The sequence below is a fragment of the Daphnia carinata genome, chromosome 8, assembly GCF_022539665.2.
Source record: "Daphnia carinata strain CSIRO-1 chromosome 8, CSIRO_AGI_Dcar_HiC_V3, whole genome shotgun sequence".
Taxonomy (NCBI): Eukaryota; Metazoa; Arthropoda; class Branchiopoda; order Diplostraca; family Daphniidae; genus Daphnia; species Daphnia carinata.
In genome coordinates, this window is record NC_081338.1 from 6,704,269 (window position 1) to 6,726,160 (window position 21,892).

The 21,892-nt window shown below is 39.3% G+C and overlaps 3 protein-coding genes across 9 annotated transcripts in view; all 3 read left to right on the forward strand.

Moving 5' to 3' along the window:
- Window positions 1-251: 251 nt before the first annotated feature.
- Window positions 252-2,870, forward strand: LOC130700182 (collagen alpha-1(X) chain-like). 2 transcript variants are annotated; one of them, XM_059496689.1, is made up of 7 exons: window positions 252-350; window positions 424-517; window positions 577-917; window positions 1,073-1,128; window positions 1,187-1,353; window positions 1,426-2,216; window positions 2,275-2,870. In XM_059496689.1, the coding sequence occupies exons 4-7, from the start codon at window positions 1,117-1,119 to the stop codon at window positions 2,715-2,717; spliced, it is 1,413 nt and encodes a 470-aa protein (XP_059352672.1). In that variant the 5' UTR covers window positions 252-350; window positions 424-517; window positions 577-917; window positions 1,073-1,116; the 3' UTR covers window positions 2,718-2,870. The 2 variants fall into 2 exon arrangements, with proteins under 2 accessions (XP_059352672.1, XP_057378184.1); XM_057522201.2 differs by having other exon boundaries at window positions 741-917.
- Window positions 2,871-3,452: 582 nt separating this feature from the next.
- On the forward strand, window positions 3,453-6,972 carry LOC130700174 (iron-sulfur clusters transporter ABCB7, mitochondrial-like). The gene is made up of 15 exons (XM_057522188.2): window positions 3,453-3,759; window positions 3,819-3,941; window positions 4,008-4,200; window positions 4,258-4,424; window positions 4,496-4,597; window positions 4,689-4,847; window positions 4,923-4,940; window positions 5,018-5,192; window positions 5,252-5,370; window positions 5,444-5,482; window positions 5,560-5,726; window positions 5,942-6,071; window positions 6,138-6,281; window positions 6,344-6,475; window positions 6,541-6,972. The coding sequence occupies exons 1-15, from the start codon at window positions 3,532-3,534 to the stop codon at window positions 6,745-6,747; spliced, it is 2,103 nt and encodes a 700-aa protein (XP_057378171.1). The 5' UTR covers window positions 3,453-3,531; the 3' UTR covers window positions 6,748-6,972.
- A 1,023-nt stretch (window positions 6,973-7,995) lies between these two features.
- LOC130700192 (band 7 protein AGAP004871-like) overlaps window positions 7,996-21,892 on the forward strand; it is a 41,622-nt gene continuing 27,725 nt past the window's right edge. For 5 of the 6 annotated variants that reach the window (XM_057522214.1, XM_057522213.1, XM_057522215.1 and 2 more), the window contains exons 1-2: window positions 12,046-12,127; window positions 14,509-14,535. In XM_057522214.1, coding sequence (XP_057378197.1) covers window positions 12,061-12,127; window positions 14,509-14,535 — 94 coding nt within the window. In that variant the 5' untranslated portion in view covers window positions 12,046-12,060. Of the gene's footprint in view, window positions 8,055-12,045; window positions 12,128-14,508; window positions 14,536-21,892 lie in introns of those variants that run through there. The other variant, XM_057522218.2, reaches the window with a different exon arrangement.

Genomic DNA, 21,892 nt, shown 5'->3' on the forward strand with positions numbered 1-21,892 from the left:
CATCTTTGATAGCTTTAAATAGTATGGTTTCTACTTTGATTGCATTTGATTTTATATCATTTGACAGCTAGTGTGACCTTCACGACTGCTTCCGGGCAAGACATTAGTCTTTTTCTTAGAAGCAAATCAAGAATTTTTGTATTTTGGTTTGCCTGCGGATCTGGAAAGGGAATGGTACGGTGAAGGATATAGATTTCTTCTTTTACCCTGATATTGCTAACCTTTCCTCCTTTTTTTTTACAGTATAAATGGCCAAGCCTTGGCACTTTCATTCAGTGCTCTACCAACTTCGAACCCACTAGGAACTCCGATTCTGAGGCAGTACCCTATAATTGTGTTGGACGGAATAGGTAGGTGGAAAATATTTAAATATTTGCTAAGTAATTTTAATTTAATGGTTTACTATTATTTTATATTTAACAGACGTTATTCTTTTTCAGCCATTAAAATGGTTACACGAGTACTTACGCCGATATTCGGTCTAGCAGATATGGGACTCAAAAATCCAGATTAGCAGGTATTATAACAGTAGCTCCAGGGAAAGTTTATCGCATGTTCTTTGTTCATTTAATACAGTAGTTTAACCGCCTTTTGGAATTCCCGACATCTAACAATGTACGAAATTTCAATAGAGAAAAGAGAAATGGTGTCAATTAACTTAAACTGGCGTCTACTGTTCTTTGGCTATCCTTACTGTGTCGCCCTTTTCTCCTCATAACTCAAAGTATTCTTTTATACAGCAATATGTGCGTTACGCTAGTTTGGGCCCTTTTTGCCCAGCTCTCATCTTCAGCGATGGATGACATAATTTCCACCTCCCACAAGTTTCCATCTAGCCGTTTAAATAGCCAGTCGTACGTGTTCATTGATCAGTGTGGAGCCTTTGGTTCAAGGAGAAACATCATTTAAAAGAAAAGGTATTAAGGAAAATTGAAGTTTTCTTATAATTTCCTTTTGTATGTCATTAAATTGGCTGCAGTGTCTAAATGTACTAGGAATCAAGTATTCACTTAGGCAAATATTAACTTAACTTTTTGAGGCAAGTTGGTTATAGTTCTATTTGTGATAACAGGTGTTGCTGTTTAAACCGAGAGTTGCATTTAGAGACTTAAAGCCATGAGGGCAACGGTAAAATATATCATTATGTCATAAAGTTGATATACACAATTTACTTTTCAATTACTAGGTAATTCTACTGTACATTGTTGTGACAACATATGCCGTTCCACAATATGGGTCTATCCCACAACAAGCGCCGCCGTCAAACTTCCATAGCAATTACGCGAACAATGGACCACCAGTGGGCAAACCTCAACTGGAAGAAATTCAAAGGCAATGGGCTAAGTTCATTGAGTAAGTTTTGGTCACGTCCGTTACTGTAATTCATCACGAATTAAGAATAACTGGCGCTTTAAATAATTGCAGGAAGCTGCCATGGCTACAAGGGCCTGCTGGTCCACCTGGCCCTCCAGGTGCACCTAGTGGGAATCAGCTTCAGCAGACAATAGTTGGCCCTCCTGGTCGTCCTGGAGCACCAGGACCTGCTGGACGGAAAGGAGAGAATGGCAATCCTGGAAATCCAGGATTTGCTGGAGCAACTGGACCACAAGGACCACAGGGTCTTGATGGTGCTCCTGGTAGACCTGGAAGGGCAGGTGAACGTGGAACAAATGGATTTCCTGGCGCTCCTGGAGGACCTGGTTTTCCTGGTGCTAAAGGGGCGGCTGGATCTAACGGGGGACCCGGTCTTATTGGACCTCCAGGAAATCCTGGAAAAGATGGTTTCAATGGGTTACCTGGGTTTCAAGGAGTTAAGGGAGAGCCGGGCCCACCTGGCATAACGTTGCCTTCAAATGTTCCTGGGCCTGCTGGCGCACCCGGTACTCCCGGGAAAGACGGATGGCCTGGTTTACCTGGTGGACCTGGACCTGCCGGACGCGTTGGGCATTCAGGACCCGTGGGATCTCCAGGAAGACCTGGAGGAAATGGATTTCCAGGAGGTCCTGGCCCGAAAGGTGAACCTGGGAATCCTGGTATCAATGGACAGCCTGGCAAAGATGGACTTAATGGCGCCCCAAGCACTAAGCCTGGCCCGGTGGGACCTCAAGGGCCTTTGGGTCCTCCAGGATTTAATGGCGTTCCTGGGAAAGATGGTTCTCCTGGCTTACCAGGCAATTCAGGCAAAGATGGACTCCCTGGCGCACCCGGTATCCCAGGTATTTGGAATTGGGTGAATAATTGGTTGCTGTTACGTGGTCCATTTTTTCATTTTAGGTGGGTCAGGTCCACCTGGTAAACCAGGCAAGGACGGCCTTAACGGAGCCCCAGGAGCGCCGGGCATTCCTGGTGGTGCTGGACCTGTAGGGTCGCAAGGCAAACCAGGTGCTTCTGGTTCTGCTGGTGGACAAGGAAGTCCTGGACCAGCTGGATCTGTTGGGAACCCTGGGCCCCAGGGTAGACCTGGTGCACCAGGTTTCCCAGGTAGCTCAGGTCCTCCAGGTTCTCAAGGAGAACAGGGACCTCAAGGAGCAGCTGGCCCTCAAGGAAGAGCTGGCACCCCTGGCGGTCCGGGACCTGCTGGCCCTCCAGGTTCTTCTGGGAATTTAGTTCAATCTCCAGCTTATAATTCACCTGGACAACAGCCTTCTTACCAAGCCACAGGTCATCAGTCCTCATCCCATTCATTTGGATCTTTGCAACCCGCATACGGTCGTTAGGATTCAGCGAAATTGAACTGAGTTGAAATTCGTAATTTTCAGTTTAAATTTACAAATTAAAATAAGGTATAAATTTGAGCATGATGAAAGTTTTGGCAGTTTAACATGCGCCATGATTGTTTTTCAATTTTTATTGTTTTTATTCTAATTGTGTTGGACATTTTTTCTATTGTTTTTCCTGTTCATATCAGAACTGGTTTTAGATTTCATATTTTAAGAAAAATATATAAAGGATGAAGAGAAACGGTATGAAACAAACGATTTCAACACGATGGGAAGAATTAAAGTGATCAACGTAAACGGCAATTCTGGTTTGGTTTGGACAGCATAGTACAGGACAGGGGACTGGCTGAAGTCACCATCATCGTTCAGGTGAAGATTGTGACAAAACGTTGCAATGCCTTTGTATCCACAGGAATTGAAATGACGGATTAGATTTAAAGGCATTTGGTTGTCATGGTAACCTGTTCCGTCCATAACCGATTTAATATATCGGATGTTCATTAGTTACAACAATCGTGATATTAACATGAATTTGAAAATAAAGATTTAATATGCATTTAATGAAGTTTAATAAAGCCGAGATTCATTTTGTACCGAACTTGCTGGGTGTTTGGGCGTTATAGTGCATCACACGGTCGTAATGAAAACCTAACATGCGCGGACTTGTTTTTTCTTCAGAATGGTCTGCTGATTCCCTGAAGTATGAATTGGGAATTGGCTAAGGCTTGTTTATGTTTATAAACCGAATGTTATCTCCACATAAAAATGCGTCCTTAATAAAGATACCTATTTTAAGTTGAAATTAGTTCTAATGGCATCGGTTCTCACTTTATCAGTTTTCCGAAGGCGGGTACTTCAAAAACCGTTCCTACAAACTTATTTTGTGACAAAAAACATTTTGCCTGCATGCCATTATGTGGAAATCTCCAGAGCAAACAAGTATCACAGGGACACTGTATGCAATCATGGTAGCAGAAAATATCTTCCCTACCTACATGATTCGAAGCTTTTGAATCCTTCACTAACACCGATCTGGAAGGTACATATATATAGAGTTAAGTTATTTGGCCTACTAACACAAATGCTTTGAAAACATAGGCTGGAATCCAATTGCAGTCTCATGGAAGTTCGTCCCATTCACATGAATTCATCGGTAACAATGTTGGGCCTGTTTCAGGTCCACAACTTGTGAAATACTTGTTCAGATACATTTGGCCTAAAGTATATGACAGAATTAATTGAACAAGAATTTTATAATTATTATTTCATCTTATATTTTGTTTCCAGGACAATTGGGAAATCAAACGCAGAGTTGTATTTGCTTCAGGACTGTTAGTTTCTGCTAAGTTACTAAATGTTGGTGTACCTTTCCTATTCAAACATGCTGTGGATCTGCTCAATACACATTTGGACTCCCCCTTGCACATGGGTGATCCTCAAGCCACTATCACAACAGCTGTGTTTACCGTTCTAGCTGCCTGTAAGTAAAATTATTCAAATTCAAGATATTCCCTATGACTTCTAAGTTTTATTATAGATGGTATAGCTCGTATCGGGGCCTCGGGCATGAACGAACTCCGCAACGCCGTGTTTGCAAAAGTATCGCAACATTCAGTACGACAAATAGCCAAAAATGTCTTCATGCATCTTCACAATTTAGACCTTAACTTTCATTTGAATCGCCAAACAGGTGCCCTTTCGAAGGTAGAAATAAAATTTTATATTAATGTAGGTATTTTTTTAAGGAAAGAGTTATTGTTAATTTCTTTTTAAAGGCTATCGATCGTGGCAGCCGAGGCATTAATTTTCTTCTAGCTGCCTTACTTTTTAATGTCGTGCCCACAATCTTCGAGGTATCGCTCGTAAGCACTATTTTGGTAAGTAGAAAATGAAGAATCAACTACAAAACTGAAAAATAATAATCACCAATGTTTAATTGCATCTTGTTTCTCTTTTTAACTTTTACAGGGAATGCGATGCGGTTGGGAATTTGCCACCATCACACTCAGTTGCATTGGTCTATATACTGGATATACTTTGGCAGTCACCCAGTGGCGAACACGTTTCAGAATTGCCATGAATCAAGCAGAGAATGAAGCAGGAAACAAGGCTATTGACTCACTGATCGTAAAACAATTCTCCGTTTAATTAAGGCTTTATGGAAACTAATGTTTTCTTGTTTTTACCCCTGTAATGGGCTAGAACTATGAAACTGTGAAGGTAAGCTTTTCTATCAACCTTTGGAAATCAGCAGATGTGTTCTGGATTTTCTTGTAATTCATTGCCCCGCTTTTCAGTATTTTAACAACGAAAAATTTGAAGCCGAAGAATATGACAAGTCACTGAAAAAATACGAAACTGCATCTTTGAAGACGAATTCAAGCCTCGCTTTGTTAAACTTTGGACAGCAAGCTATTTTCAGTGTTGCGCTGACGGCAGTGATGCTGCTATCCGCCAAGCAAATTGTCAATGGTACATTTATTGAATCTTAGTTATTTTGAATTTGTTTTTCACTTCGTCAATCATTATAGGACAAATGACAGTTGGAGATCTTGTTATGGTGAATGGTCTTCTTTTTCAACTATCTTTGCCATTGAATTTTCTTGGCTCTGTATACCGGGAAGTACGTCAAGCGGTAATTGACATGCAGGTTCGTATTTCATATTGTAATAAATTTACATACTGCTATTTACATTATAAATTGGCTACCGTTTTGAAATAAGGTTCTTTTTGCACTCCAAAACGTCAAATCTTCGATTCCTGTAAGTTAATTAAATTACTTGTAGTCGTAGAGATAGGATTCAAGTTATGTTTATACGTTCATTATTTGCTTTGTAAGGTCACGGCCGCATTACCTCCGTTGAAACTGGAAACTTTTAAAGAAGCCACAATCGAATTCCAAGACGTGCATTTTCACTATGGCGGGAACAAAGAAATTTTCAGTGGCTTAAACTTCACAGTGCCAGCCGGGAAGACGGTTGCCTTGGTTGGGGGATCAGGTTCTGGGTAATTTAATCAATCTTAGTAATGTTGTTTTCACACTAGAACACACTACCGATGATCAGTAAGAAACAAAATCTCTGCTCTTTTCAGCTTTTGTTTCGTACGTCTTTCTTCATCTCCTTTTTTTTTTTTTAACAAGATCGTTTTCCATTCTACTGTTAAAGCAATTTCCATACAATTAGTTTATCATCGTGATTAACCAGTTCATTGTTTGATAGGAAATCGACGCTTATAAGGCTTCTTTATCGTTTGTTTGAACCCCAAGAAGGAAAAATTTTAATTGGAGGACAAGATATCAGCGCTGTAAATGTTGACAGTCTTCGTCAATCAATTGCTATTGTTCCACAGGTATTATTTCATTTTTACTACCAAGGTTTTAAGGCTGCATTTCTTAGACTCATTTTTGATTAATAGGAACCTGTACTGTTTAACAACACAATATATTATAACTTGCAATATGGCAACTTTCAAAAAAGCGAAGAAGAGGTTCATGAAGCGGCGAAAATGGCAGGAATTCACGATTCAATCATGTCTTGGCCCAAACAGTACAACACATCGGTCTGCAAAGCTTCATTTACCAGCCTTAAACGTATCTGAATTTTGATTACTCTTGACAAAAGGTTGGGGAACGGGGGCTGAAACTGTCTGGTGGAGAGAAGCAGCGAGTTGCAATCGCTAGAGCAATATTGAAAACCTCGCCAATTCTGATATTCGATGAAGCCACATCGTCTTTAGATTCCGTAACCGAAAGTGTAAGTTTTTGAACAGTCAGACGTACTCAGACTCAGACTAACTGAATTATCTTCTTTATCATTAGAATATCATGGAAGCATTGAAAAAGGCTACAACCAATAGAACTTCAATCTGCATTGCTCATCGATTGACCACTGTGATTGATGCAGATGAAATTTTCGTGCTCCAAAGCGGACGTATAGTGGAGAGAGGGACACATCCCGAATTGCTTGCAACAGCTAATAGTGTGTATGCCAAACTATGGAATACCCAATTCAGAACCCATGGCTAAGCCAGACCTGAATTTGTGACCGGTCAACATATGCCTGACAGAAAGCTGTGAGTTAAAAAGCTTTGTTTTTAGACATAATTGTATAGGGCTTCAAGAATTATGAGAAGATAAGTCATAATGAAAAATGGGAAAACTATCAATGGGAAATTAAATTTCTTGACAAAATGGAGCCAGCAATCTAACACTATGCCAATTGTAAAAATAAAAAGATTGGTTCCCAAAAAATCATGAATTGGTATTACTCTTTTAGAGCTTGTTTAATGAGTAACGAAATTTCGTTTGGACGATGCAAATGTGTTCCATTTGATATCGATCTAGATTTGCTATACGAGTCATGATGACTAAAAATAGCCAAGAGGGAAAGCAGCGTACAAGGAGTGCACTTGGTTGCAGCATCTATATGGAGAAAACACAAATAATTCTACTTAATTTTTTATTTAAGAGTATTCTGATCGAAACACATTGAAAAATTTATGTAACTTACAATAATTTGGTTAGTGGTTGCCGAAGAAGACATTTGTTAAATCTCGTTCAAATAAATTAAATTGGCATAGTTATCTGGTTACTATTGCTTTTTCGAATTTAATGTCAAAATTTATAATGAAAATTACAAATTTAAAGAAAGAACTAATTGGAATTCTGACAACAAAGGAAGCAGACGATTGATATTGCCATAATTTGCATTTTTGTGATTCAGTTATTAGCACATTTCAGTTCGGTGCTTCAGTCGTTCAGTGCTTCTCTTTGTCGTGTGACGTCAGTGTGATGGAGGTCGGAGAAATCTTTCAAAGAATCTCCCCACATCGAAGAACGGTAATATAATAGTTACTAATTTCTTTTTTAGTAACTAAGTCCTTGATTGTGATAAAGATGATGAAATTTATTGGAAGAAATTATTTATCACAAAAGCTAGAGTGATTCCCTGATTCCCGCCAAAACTTGGCAAAAAATCTTTGTTCGACACACGTGGTGGTGACGTCACCAAGGGAAATCTCACTAAAAAAATTGTTTGCTGTGGAGCTTTTAGTTATTTTAACAGTTTTTTGTTTCAAAATAATTCAGTCTAGATACTTCTTGTAGTACAGTACAATTTTTAGCTGCATTTTAGAATTTACAGTTCAGTTGCACCACGACTCCCACACTTAAATAATGGCAGCATTTCTTAAGTGATATTCTCATGAAATAGTTTAGTCTGACTTTGAAGATTATATTTTAACTTTTCTTCATCTGTCTTATTTTAGATTCCAGTATCTACAAGACTTCAGAGATCAAGCTGAGCCAGAAGATTCCTCGCTCCACCATGCAATGTAAGATTGATAATCTTTCATTTAACTCAGCACCTTTTCCATGCACGAAATGCTCACTGCCATTCAGTTGTTGCTTGTGATGGGCAATTTCTTTATTACTGTACAGAATTCCACGCGTACAACATTCAATCAGGCTTCTTGAATTTCCATTTTGATGCAGACTCTCCCGGAGTCAACCGTTTTGTGGGGGAAAGCTTTGCTTGATTGTAGAGCTCATTTAATCAGGCAAATCAGTTAGTTAAGACCGTTGTGAAATCCCTTAAGGATCTTTTCGTGACGCATCAACACACTGCTTTCCCATCGTGAGCAAACATGCAGGTGTTCACATTTGTCAGTCACAGGGCATGTGAAGCACATTACACACTACAAGTGGTTTGTTGAATGAAATTGAACGATCCATCTGATCTGGATCGTTGAATTTTCAGTACCCCCATCATTCCGATTATGCAGAGCGTTTTGTTAGGCTTAAACTTGTCCCACCGTAAATCTTCTGTATGTAAACTGCATTTCCAAAGCGTCGACACATACACCAGAAGGGTCATAAAAAAAGGGCGATAAAATTTATAGTTGGCGTATGTTACTTTCAAAATGATAGGGTCTGCATTTACTGGAAGATTGTGTGACGTCAGCAATGTTTCTAAATGTAGACTTGAGACTCAGTTCCACTTTGCGAAACAATGGTAACGTCATGGAAACAAGAATCTTGTCTAAGTAAAACTACAAATATCGATGGTCGTATCAATGATGGATAAAGGTCTTGCATCTCCATGGGAATGGCAACTTCGTTGTGTTTTCGTACTACTGTATCGAACGGACTCCTTATTTTTGAGGGGAGGGGGGTGAAGTTTTGCGTTTCGTTCGAAATTGAAAGGGCATTGTCATAGTAACCAAACCTATAGGGAAGTTTTTGGACTATGATCAAAAGATTCAGACATGAAAAGATTTTCTAGCTTAAGGGTCAACATGCAGAAAACATCTGTCGTTGTCCGCCAAATTTTGACGTTTCAATACAGCCAATATGTTATGAACCGTTGAATGGCGAAAAAAAAAGAGGAAGAGATCCATTTCAATGATTACAATTTTCACTAAAGATTTCTCTTTTTTTTTTTTTTTTTTTTTTTTGAGGGGGAGGGGGTTCCTCCTTTGACTTGGACATGTTTTTTCACCCGTGACCGGACGAAGTAATCTCTTATCAGTATGAATAGTATAGACTTTGATAGACATTCGCTATCCATCGTTCTTGCCAATCGATGAGTTCGCAATTTTCCCGCGTGATTTTAACACGCGCGCCTTTCGCAGAATTTTTGTCATCTTTGGTCTCCAATTTTGTGTGCGTGTGTGTTAAACCGTAGGGAAACGTGAAACTTTAGTTGAAACCTGCACAAGGGAAATCAATAAAGTTTGTCTGCCTTGAAGTCTATCGCTGTAGGTGCAATGGAGCAAAGTTGCATCGTTGAAGGGTTTTCGCGTCATCTTTCTCCGATACGCTTAGCGCCACCTATTGCCGCTCGACTGACTTTTACCGTCTTTTATCTTCGTCCCCCCCCCCCCCACTTTCTTTTTCTTAAGAAACAGAAAAATTCACGAGTCTCTTTTTTTTTTTGATTAAAAATTTGATAATAAAATGGCCGAGAAAAAAAAATAAAATGTTTATAGGACAGCTGTTTCTTTGCGTTCTCGATCGATCAGATAGAAGACGGACTGAAAATGATGTGTGACAGATCGGGTTTCTTTCTTTAAAAAAAAAAAAAAAAAAAAAAAAAATGAAATAGATAAATAACAAATGGCGTACTGACTTTGGAAACAGTTTGGTGTGTGACCCGGGTCCCTTGGTAGATGGGGTATACCCGAACGGAGATTTATCGGTCCCGGGAAAGAGCCCCAGCAGAAGTGTGCGAGTGTCTATATATCAGATACGGTCATCGTCGCCTGTCTTATTGGGTCATAGGGGTCGTTATACAGTATAATGTAGTTATAAAGAACTAGAAATGCCTTTTCTTTTACCCGTTTCCGTTCATGTTGTCTTTTAAATTTTTATTATTACTTTTTTTTTTTCAAAGCATTGAAATGGTTTTTGTTTTAAAGTACCGGGCGACACGGTCACGTACGAGACAGATATACTGTGACACAACAACCGTCTCTTTGCTCCATCCATATTGCATGATCGAGTAGAACAGTAAAGGAATTTTTGAAACTTTTATTTTTTTTTTTTTTTTTGTCGTTCAAACATTAAAAAGGAAAATGCGCCGATTCTTTTCCTGTTTGTCTGCGCTCTTGCAGAGGCATTAAAGATTAAAGGTTTTTATTTTTTTTTTTTTTTTGCGTTGAAGCCTATACTTGCTAGTAGGCAGGATAGTCTGATGGGAAAAGAAGGTAATCGAGTTTTAAGGCCCCTGATGTTAAAGCGACGACGTCCGGTCCATGTAATCCCCCCCATTGCAGAGGAGAAAAAAAAAAAAGACGAGGTGCGCATAGCCAATGAACGAACCCCCCCCCCTCTCGCCTTTGCCTTCCAAAGAAAAACGAATAAAAAAATCAGCAAAGGGGAAACTGAGACAGATGCAATTAAAAAAAAAAATAGTAGAAAGCAAGAAAAAAGCAAGTGTATCAAAAAAAATATCATCAATGTGCTAATCTGTATCGATTTATTTCTTATTTTGTAATAGGGTTGGGCTATTTTATTTTTGCTTGTACATTTTTTTTTTGTGTTATTTTTTTTTTTTTTTATTTTTTCAATTCGAAATGTTGTCGTCGAGTCGAATGGACGATGATAGATGTAGATTGGCCGCATTCTTTGGCAACACGAACGATCTATGTCACATCACTTGCTCTTTTCTTATCTCTGGCTATTTTTGGCGTCGACCCCTGACAGATCCTGATTCGATCGGAAACGTGAAAAAATACGAACTTATCGATACAATGTGGCGTGAAAAAAAGATATCCTGCTGCGCCGCTAAATCCTATTGGACGTTATGCGAAACGAGAAAGAAAAGTTGGCATTTTTTGTTTAAACAGAAAAAAAAACGGTAAAAGTTTAATTTAAAAGTAACAGAAACAAAACAAAAGATCACAAAGATGTTATTTTCATTCTTGTATACGTGCGGTCCCTGACAAGCCGAGCGAACGATACAACATTCCCACGTTCCAACTCTTGTCTACATTTTTTTTTTTTTTGCGTGTAGTCGTCTGCGTGACGCTCTTCTTATCGTTGTGTGTGTTGAAAAGACAATGTTACATGGGGAAGGATCGGAAGAGAGAAAAAAAAAAAATGCAATTTTCTTTTTCTCTCTTTCTTTGACGCTTTTTAGTTGAGCTACTACCGGCGAAAATTTTCGCGTGAATGAAAGCATCCGCGTGAGTGTCTCAGTTGTTTCCTGGTGGCATTTTTCACGGTTAAGCAAGTCAACATTTTTGTTTTTTTCTTGTTGTCTTTCAACGGAGGGTTCTTACCTTATCCGTTGCCAGTCTTTTCATCATTGCCACTTGACAATTCTCTTTTTCTAAAAAAAAAAAAAAAAAAAAAAAAAAAAAAGGCCACAGACCCGGGCACGTTACGCGTTTCTTTCTTGTTTTTAATAGTGGCCTTCTGTTGGTATAAATTGGTTTCCTTCGTATTGATCCTTTTCCGCATTTGTGCGTAACACTGAACCTTTTTTTTTTTTTTGAAATAAAAAAAAACGTTAACTTTCGTTTAGTAGACAAGTGCCGTGTGGGCGGATCGTACGGGCCGTCGGGGTCTAAAGCGTCCAGTTGTTGGTAGGTCGTGCGGCTTATGAGTTGGGGGAAAAAAAAACAAAAAAACTAGGTGAATAAAAAAAAAGTGAGCGTTTAAAAAAGAAATTGCTGGGCCGTCGTCGGTGGCAGTCGACGACTGGACGTTCACGTTTCATGTGGCCAGCTCTGAGTGTTATCGCTAGTGTTTGAACCGTGTCGAATCAGATGGCCCGTTGAAGGTATTATTTTTTTTTTAAACGTGAAACGAAATTCGAAAATCAAAGTGAAGACTATGGCTACGAAACAAGATATGGCGGAACTCGATCGTTTGGAAACTGGTTCCAATTTCCCATCTTTAGGTAATTTTTGTTGTCTCTTTAGCTATGCGTGAAGACTGGAAGAGAGGACACTAAGTCAGTTTCGATAGCGAATTACACGCAGATGGTGGATGTTTTGAAATACGGACTGTTGTAAAAACGAGGATAATCGTTGTTTTATCTTGACCGTTTGATGTTTCTTTTTTTTTTTGCAGTGGGCAATTTTCTTGCTAGTTTCATTTACTTTTTTTTTTGTTGTTGTTGAAGTCCTTGAAGTTTCCTGTTTCACGCACCCCATCCATCATAGAGGACGTTCTGGTTCGTAGGCCAAGAAACAGAGGGAATTGGGGACGAGCTCTTTTTTTCTTTATTGAGGCCGGTGTACATTTTTTTTTAATGCAACAGAGACATCCGTCACGCTCAATGAAAATGAATTCTGTCCGTGTCGTTAACTTAGCAAATAAAAAACAAACGTTTAATGATTTTTTTTCCCCCCCCCGTTGTGCGGTTCAACTCGAAATGGCCACCTGGCACACGTCATGGCCATTCAATGTCCTTCTGCTCAATTTCGGTACAATACGGATTTCCTTCCAGTCCCTGTAACATGAAATAAAACATTTTTAAATGTTGTCTTGATTAAAAAAAAAAAAAATTTTAATTCATTTCAGACCGTTCGAAAAATGAAGTCCTTTGCCTTGTCCAAATGTAAGATGAGATTTGGGTTTGCAATATCATTTGAAATCAGAGCGTTTGGTTATTATACCGATGAATAGTTATCTCCATGGCGGATCCAATCTGATATTAGGGAAGGGAAGGGGGATGATGACTTGGCTAGAAACAAAAGACAGATAAAGAGATGTATCATATAAAAGGGGTTTTTTTTGGGGGGGGGGGGGGGGAAGTAAAAAAAAAAAAAAGTGGGGCGGAGGCAAAAGGAGTGAAAGGGAAGCTTGTCAATGCGGAATTCCTGATCATTCAGTTCCGTCTTTCGCCACGCTGGTCAAAGTGCCTTGTGACTATCGGGAGGGGAGGGATATTGGTTTCCGGAACTGGATAACTTTTTTTTTTTCTTTTTCTTTTTCGCTGTGTGCTCTACAACGACCTATTTTTAGTAACTCGCTTCTTCTTTCACGACCGCAAGGCCGTATAGCTTTTACATCTCCCTCGATTTATTTTTATTTTTCTTTTTATTTTGAGGGGTGGGTAGCCGAAGACGTCGATGGCACACGATCGTCTTTACTTTTGTAATGAAAGAAACAAAACATCTTGAACTCGTAGAAAATTGCGCGGGTTTGTTTTTGTAGAAAGAAGAAAATGCCCACGTCATCAGAGATGTTGAATATCTAGCAGCAGCAGCAGCACCGATAGATGATTACAATGATTTTCTTTGTGGGCCATTCAAAAAGGATTGTCTTCTATTTTTAGCCTTCCCCGATAACCGTTCATTTCGATTCATGTATTCATCGTGCGGTGGGCAAAGGGAACGGGCTTCCCGAACGACCTCGTTATCCAGTCTCCATCTTTGAGCTCATTGTCGATGAGTGTGAAAGAAAAAAAGAGGAATAAACAGAAGCCTCTGCTGTTGAGATCCGCTTCTATAGATATCGATCGAATTTCTTTTTTTCTTCTTTGTTGGGGGTAGTAAGTGCAATATGAGTAGAAAGAGAACGAACTCGCGGAATAGGAGCATCACCGTCGGTGGGGGGGGGGGGGGGGGGGTACCGACTGTCGGCAATCGCTTTTCGGCTTTCTGTTTGCCGGTCGTAATCGCCTTTCTTTTTTCTTGTGTCTCTGTTGCCTCTTCCTTTTGTTCAAAAACAAGCAGCCAGCAACTGCGCGAAGCTGATGAAAAGTCCTTTTTTTTTATTTTTTTATTTTCGCCTTATCAACGGGATTCATAGTACGGCTATTGTGTTTATCGATGAAAAGGACTTGTGTGTAGACATCGATCACATTCTTCTTTTTTTTTTTTGCTTCTCGGTTAGAAGTTGCCAGATGGATGTGGAGAGACACTCTTGATCGGATTACTAAACGATTGATAACGCAGCATATCGTCCACTCTTAACTCTTTACAGATTATGTATTATGTGTGATGATCCACTTCTTGATTTAACTCTCGTATTTGATCATCCGTTTAATAGCTGTTGAAATTAAATTATAAACGTTGAATTTGGATGTTCCAATCCAATTCATTGATTTTCACGCTGTATGTCCTTTTATTATTATTATTATTATTTTTTTTTTTTTTTTTTGCATTTGTTTATTTATTTATTTAGTTTTTATTAACCATTTTTCTTTTGCTCTTTTCTTTTTTTTTTTTTTTTTTTTTTTTTTTTTTTTTATGTTTCGATCCGGCGGCATTTTCTCTTTTGTTGGCGGTGCGATCTTTGCTTTGGTCCGGATCCTTTCTCTTCGCTCGACAGAAGCCGTCGGCTACAACATCAAGCGAGGTGAGTCACAATCTCGCACAATACTAATACACGTATATACTATATAACAATCGAAAAAGAAGAAGAATAAGTCTGCTCTTCTTGAATGTTTAAAGTGGCGTGAGAGAGTAGTAGTTCTTCCGCCGTTAGTGCGTTTCGACGAACAAAAGCAAGCGAAATCGTTAGGTTTTTTTTTTTTTTTTTTTTTTTTTTTTTTGACTACCAATGTCGGTCCTTAACCCACCACCTCATTATGCAGAGTGGAGTTGTGGTGGATTCTAAAGTAGCGCTTAAAAAAAAAAGGGGGGGGGGAATCTATTGCAATCTTTAGCAGTCGGCCAATGCTTGTACATCGTCCTAATTCTATGCGGGATTTTGCACAAGTCCATAAGTCATCCTCGACTTTGCGTAAAGTTTCAACGAAGAGATGATTTAAAAGTTTCTAACTCCCTCCCCCTCCCCCCCCTCCCCAAAAAAAAAAGGAAATGTGAATTGAAACGAACGAAAAGTGCAATGGAATTCAAGCGACCGTCGTTTTTTTTTTCTTAATCGAAGGGAACTCGGCAGTACGTGGCGGTCGAACTGCATCTACGTTCGCGGAAAGGAGCAGCGCAACGATAAAAAAAAAAAGAAAATGTTTTAAAGTTTTCTTTGAATAGCGTCTCAATTGCTGCAGATCTCGTTAGACATGATCAAGATTCGCTTTTCGTTGGCCTTTGTGTCTCTTCATTTTTCTTCATACTACCAGATTTGGTCCACCTCCATCCCTTTCTTGGTTGGACATGTCACCCCCAAAGAATCGGGTCACATTTTTGCCCCGATTCCTCTTCGGGTCGTACATTTGATTGAATTTCACTTTTTTTCTTTAAAAAAAAAAAAAATACCCCCCCCCCCCTCCCCCCTGTAAAGGGACATAACTCGTACCAGCAAACCAGATCGAGTACAATGCAATTTGCCGGAACGTTGAACCAGCGTGTTTTTTTTTGTTTTTTTTAAAAACCATTTACAGGGCGTCACGTAAATCAATAAAAGAAGAAAAAACATATTTGTAAACAGTTTAAGTCAATGGGCAAGAAAAAAAAAAATAAATAATAAGAATGTACACATGAAGGCGTTGCTATAGTGGTGTATCTGGTTTATGTGGACACGGTCTCCACCATATACGCTTGTCTGTTTGGATTCCCCCCTTTTTTTTCTTTTGGCCGTTTCTCCCTTTCTTTTTCTTTTTTTTTTGATACTGGAGAAAGGGCGGAGAGAGAGAGAGAGAAAGAGAGAGAGAGAGACGTCGGGGCGCCCATTAGAGTCTGTGCGCGCGGTCGCAGTGTGGTCACTTGTCCGCCGGTCTGGGCCTGAACGAGACCCATCGGATTCTCTCTCTCTTTCTCTCTTCATTTGTTGTTGTTTGACTTTCTCCGTGTGTTTTTGCTTTCGTCAAAGGGAAACAGTCAAATTATCGGTTTTTATTTAAAAAAATCTGGCCAAGGACGTGAGTGACGCCGGTGGGGGGTTAGAGGTGTGATTTGTTTTTCGTGTTTTTTTTGTGTGAACGATTTCAAGACTCTTGCCGCTACTGTGGAACGATAGCAGATAACTAAGGGGAAGATCGGAAGAATTTCTTTTTTTTTTTTTAAAGGAAACTCGGTGAGATTTCGAATTTTTCTTGTTCTTTTTTTTTTTTTTTTTGTGGTTTATCCTGTTCTTTTCGGTTTGTTTACCTTGAGCCTCCGCGTGTTGGATGGCGCTGACAGCACCTTGTCATCGTTCGCAACCTGATGAGTCCTCGATGCTTTTTTTTTTTTTGTTTGTTTGCTTTTTCCCCGTCTGTCGGGATTGTTGGCCCTGGGCTGCCATTTTCTCTCACGCACTTTGCCGTTTTTCACTTTTGTTTATTTCTTCTTACAAACTGTGAAGAAAAAAAAAAAGATAAACATCATATCTTGTTTCGCTTTGATGTCAATAGCTGCGAACCCAGTTTAGAAAGCCTTTTTCTATATGACGGCCCTTGTTGTTTGGGGGAAAGACTCGCATAGCTTTTCTTCTCCAGTCATCACCATGTCCGCGCTGCAATTTGTTTTACACGGATGTTGTTGAGTGCCGGCATTTTTTTTTTTTTTCTTTCGTTCATCCAAAGAGGAAGGGGCATAGCAAAAAAAAAAAAAAACGAACTTTATTTGCGTAGCAAGAAAAAAAAAAAAATCTGTCATTAAAAAAACAAAACAAAAGTTTTTCTTCTTGTGTCTATTCCAAATTGCATTAGCTACAACTTGAAAGATACACACACAAAAGAGAAGAGATACATCATTTGCTTCTTCGTTTTGCTCCCGAAAAAAAAAAAAAAAAAAAGAAAAGTCGTGACGGGGATAAACCGACGATAATGTAATTCGACTGGGTTAAGAAAGAAAGAAAAAAAAAAGATGGAATACTCTTTCTTTCACTAAAGTTAGCCCCTTCTAGCCGCAGACTGTATTATAATGCTTGCCTATGCTACTTTCCCTCTTTTTCTTTTTTTTTTTTTAACGGTTTGTCTGACGTTGCTGATGTCTCTTTTGTTTCCCTGTTGCCGCAACGCGACGCTATTTTATTATTATTTTTTTTTCGGGGCCAAAAAAAAAAAAAAAAAAAAAACCTTGACGGGCCGCTTGATGTAACAATGTGTCGACCCCAATAGACGCGGACAATCAGTCACTCTGCCTTTTTTGAATTCTTTTATCTTTGCTCTGCTTTTTAAAAGCAAACATCTTGTCGGTAGGCGTTTTGATTTTGAAAAAGAAAATGATTAGGAAAAAACTATATATATAGGATCTTGAGGTTGGCGTTCACGCGTGCAATTGTGTATAACTCCACCCCCCGAAAAAAAAAAAAAAGGCGAATGAAATGAAAGGTTGCGGGCGGAATTATTGATTGCTTTTTGGCCAGAGCGTCGACTCCTTTTTTTTTTTTTTTTTTTTTTTTTTTCTTTACCCCGAGCTCTTGATGTGACCAATTGGGACGTGTACAAAATCCTGTCGACGTGAGGTTTTCTCTGATAGCAGCTTTCGAAAGATCGTGACGTAAAGAGACGCGTTACCCTTACGGCCATGTGTATACGCAAACCTACGAAACAGCACCGACAAACAGACAAGCAAAAAAAAAAAAAAAAAAAAAAAAAAAAAAAAAAAAAAAAAAATGAAACAAACGTAATGGTTGTTTCATTTTATTTTTCGATGGACGTGTTTGGATGTAACGTAAGCAAATAGTTCCATGGCATTTAGTCAGTTTTTTTTTTTGCTTTGGTTCGATTACAATGTTTGGCGTGCTATCAAATTGATTAAACTGGAAGGGGATCAGCCATCAGGAGAAGAAGCCGATGACGAGGAATTTGACTGTTTCGTCCAATGTCTAATTGAATTGATTTTCATGTTGGTATTCGTAATTCAAGTCGTTAACGAGTGAGGGGAGGGAAACAAGCGTGACGATGCGATTGCGTCATTGTGTTCCGTCTGCATTCCTCCTTTATAATGGATCAATGTTTGTTTTGTTTTGTTTTTTTTTTTTTTTTTTTTTTTTTTTCGTTGAATTTTTGGTTTTGCGAACTGGAAAGATTCAAATTGACTTGACAAAGTACAGCAGTTGCGTCACAAAACTCTAGAAAAAAAAAAAAAATACAAAATAAAGACGTCAGTGGGGTGGGAGGTGTACGGATAGTGTACAGGATTAGCTTGATTGACGTGAGGTCCCATGTCATGTGTAACTCGAGGAGCGGAAAGAAGAAGCCGGCGAGGGGCTTATGCATCGTAAAGTGCCATCGTATCCGGGACGGCTCTCCCTCTTGCCAGTTTACACGCTCGACTAGTCGGCTTGTCTAGCTTCATCAACGATGATATGACGATGGCCGACATTAGGGGGGCAGGGCAGCAGAAAAAGTTGCTGTGTGTACATCGCGCGTATCTGAAATTTCGAACGGGTCGTAATTTCAACTTCACTTCAAAAATTATTATGGGACGAAAAATGAAACTCTGTGTACGTCGGCTGCGATGCGCATTGTCCATTTTTTGTGTGTGTTTGACGCTTGTAACGAAGCCCGCAGACGGTGATCTTGGCCACCGAAGTTGCATTTCGTATAAAGATGGCAGTTTACGATGCATGCGCCGCAATAGCCTGTCGCATTTCTATAGTCCATCCTCTTTTTTTTTTTTTGAACGCAATATCGCGAGTAGTAGTGTGCCTTTTTCCTGCCTCTTTCTTATCTTTCCGCTTTACTCTTTTTTTTTTCTTTCTTCTTTTGCGTAATAAAAATAGAAGAAAAAAAAAATAAATAAATAAGAGAGAGAGAATAAGAAAATGAGTTGATGGATCTACCCAGAATAGATCCGGAGCAACGACACAAGAAAATGTGGGAATATAAAAAAGAAAAAAAAAAAACGAGACATTGCCACAGTTAAGAGATGTGGCAGTCTCTCTCCTCGACATCGTCGACACAATTCGCTAGTCAGTCGAACGCAATGGGCGGAAATCGAAGAGAAAAAAAAAAAAAATAAAAATGCGATGGTGACGTCGTTGCCCATCCATCAATTTCAATTCCCTCTCCTTTTTTTTCTTATTCGGTTTTTTTTTTTCGTGTGTATTTATTCGTTTTTTTTTTGCCCCCTTCGTTCTTGATTGGGTGATTCCGGAACGTTCGATTTCTTCGGTCCTTTTTTTATTATTCTTTTCTAATTTCCGTTCTATTACGAATAGCGGAACATTTTCGAGTTGCTTTGACACCTTTCCTTCTCATTTCCTTTTTGTTTTGCAATTGTGTATTGAAGTTCCGACTTCTGTCACGGTCCCTCACTTAAAATGGGAAAGACAAACGTCCCGATGTGAAAAACATTAGGTGGTGAGGGAATTCAATCATCGCCGGCTGAGGGACAATGACCCCAATTTAACGCGCTATAATTATTTCCTCATCCGCCAACAGTCTCCTCGATTTACTGGACGCAATTTCGCCCTCCTTTTTTTTTTTTTTTTTTTTTTTTTTTATTACATTCCCATCGTCTTTTTTTTTTTTTTTTTCAAAATTAAAACATCTCAACGTTTTTCGTCCGGCAATCTCGGATAGGTGGCCAGCCGGATGGAACGCGTTCGCTTTCTTTTTCTGGCATTCGTCCTTTACCCATCGATGTCGTTAAAGTCACAATCGCTAACTATAAATCTCTTTAAGTTACCGCTTCTCTCCCCCTTCTCTTCGAAAGAACTTCAATTTCCTTCTTTTTTTTTTTTTTTTTTTTTTTTGGCAATCAAACAAAAATAGGTGCGGCTGGCAATGGTATATTTTCGATGGGTAGTTCCTTCCCCCGCCATTGATCGTACATCTTTTGCAATTTTTTTTTTTTTTTTTTTTTTTTGTGTGCAGATATTTCAATACTGTCGGCCGTTAAAGATTGTTGCTTTTATTTTGATAAAAAAAAAAATGGGATTCTCTTTCTTATATCATTTTTAATTTTTTTTTCCCATTTGTTTCTAACCGATAACGGCACGCGCGACGTGAAGAATCAGGAATTCTCTCGTAGCTCCCGGGGCCTTTGCATCAATCCAAGAGCGGGCCAGAGTTTGTTCTTCTCTCAGTGTGTGCATGTCTGTGTATGTGTGTGTCTATGCGACACATTAACATAACATATCAAGACTGATTTAAAAGATGTTTTTCGTAGGCACCCCACTGCTGCAAAGAATTTGCTACGCATTCGTGCGTGCCGCTCAATTTCGGGATACATTTTTCGTTTGTTTGTTTTTCTACACCGTGTGTCTACCATCTAGCGAACCTGTCGGCATAATTTCCTGTTAGTAAGAAAGAAGACAAAAAAGAAAAAAATGTGATTCTTTCCATTTTTCAAATCTTTTCTTTTTTTTTTTTTTTTTGATTGGCTTATTCAATTTCTCGCCGAGGTGGATGAAAGAAAGAGCATCGGGTGGGGGGGGGGGAGAAAGGCTGTTACAACCAATAACTTTGAGTGAATATTTATTTGTTTATTGTGTGGCATGGTGGAAAACAAAAGAAAACGAGTGAATGGTTGCTTGGCAACTGTTAGCGGCATAACATTATAGCCAAGGGTTGAAAGCGGGATGCTGCTGGTTATGTTACATAGCCCGGAGTAGTTTACTCCCGCAGCCGCTGGGGGGGTGGCGCTATAAAACCTAGAGCAAGAAAAATACGGGCACACTTGGCAGGGTACACAAGCTTCGATGTAAAAGAAAAAAAAAAAGAAAAAGGATAAACATCTCTCTGCTTCGTCAATCGCTTTTTATGTTTTGCCACAGAATCCGACAGAACGTCAAAGAAAGAAAATAGGGGGCCAACCACACTAAGTGTCTTCTTTCTCTCTCTTTTTTTTATATACGATTCACGATGCGGAGCTAGCAAATCGCTAACTTTGTAATCGAGTTGAAGACTTTTTTTTTTTGCTGTTAAGATCCTTGCCGCCTTGATCAACTTTTTCTTGTTTTTGCTGTCCGCAAAGGACGCAGAGAAAGGCTATCATCATCGACTTTCATTTTTTTTTTTTTTTTTTTTTTTTTTTTTTGGAGGGTCTGAAGTTGTTTTGAAGGCTTCGTGTTCTTGATAATCCTCTAGTGGGCCGGGCCGTGTCTGCCATCTGAGTAAAAGGAAAACGTGACTGTTGCGTGTTATTGTTGGGCCCCGCAGGAAGCGAAGCCGGAACATCCGCAGGGGGGCGGGAAAAAGAAAGGTGATGCTCGAAAATAGAAGAAGAAACAGTTCGTAATTGATGACGGTTTGAAACTTCTTCTTTCTTTTTTTTTTTTTTTTTTTTTTTTGTTAGGGCAGGGGGGAGGAGTCCGTCTGTTTGAGCTTGAAAGACAATGATACAGATGGACGGAAGTGAAATCATTTTGGAGTAGGAAGTGAAATGGCTCATTAATATTGAAGAATTTCTTTTGAAATGTTACGTTAAAGAAGATTATGTTGACAAATTGGATTGGCTTGCCATGCGCATTCCTCTTCGAAGAACGAAGTTGGATGAATCAAGATGAATTTTAATTTTCTCCCTCGCTCTATTTTTGTTGGGAAATTGGCTTAGGTAGTAGACGGAACTGGCCAATGTAATGAATTGCTTTAGCCTTTTTCTCTCTCTCTCTCTTTCTCTCGTTCAATGGCAACCCTGGGCGCACAAATCTGTCAAGAGCATTTTTTTTTTATCGCTTTTCCTAAAAGAAACAAAATCATTCTTTTCTTATTCGCTCTGTCCGCTCCTTTTGCCAGCCTTTTTGTGTGTGTGTGTGTGTGTGTGTGTGTGCGCGCTGTTATTTACATCCGTTTCGGTGACAGCTTTTCCCTTCTTGAATCGCCTAGGAAAAGAAGGAACAAGAAAGGATGTCCGCTCTTGCCGCTCTCGCTCGTGTA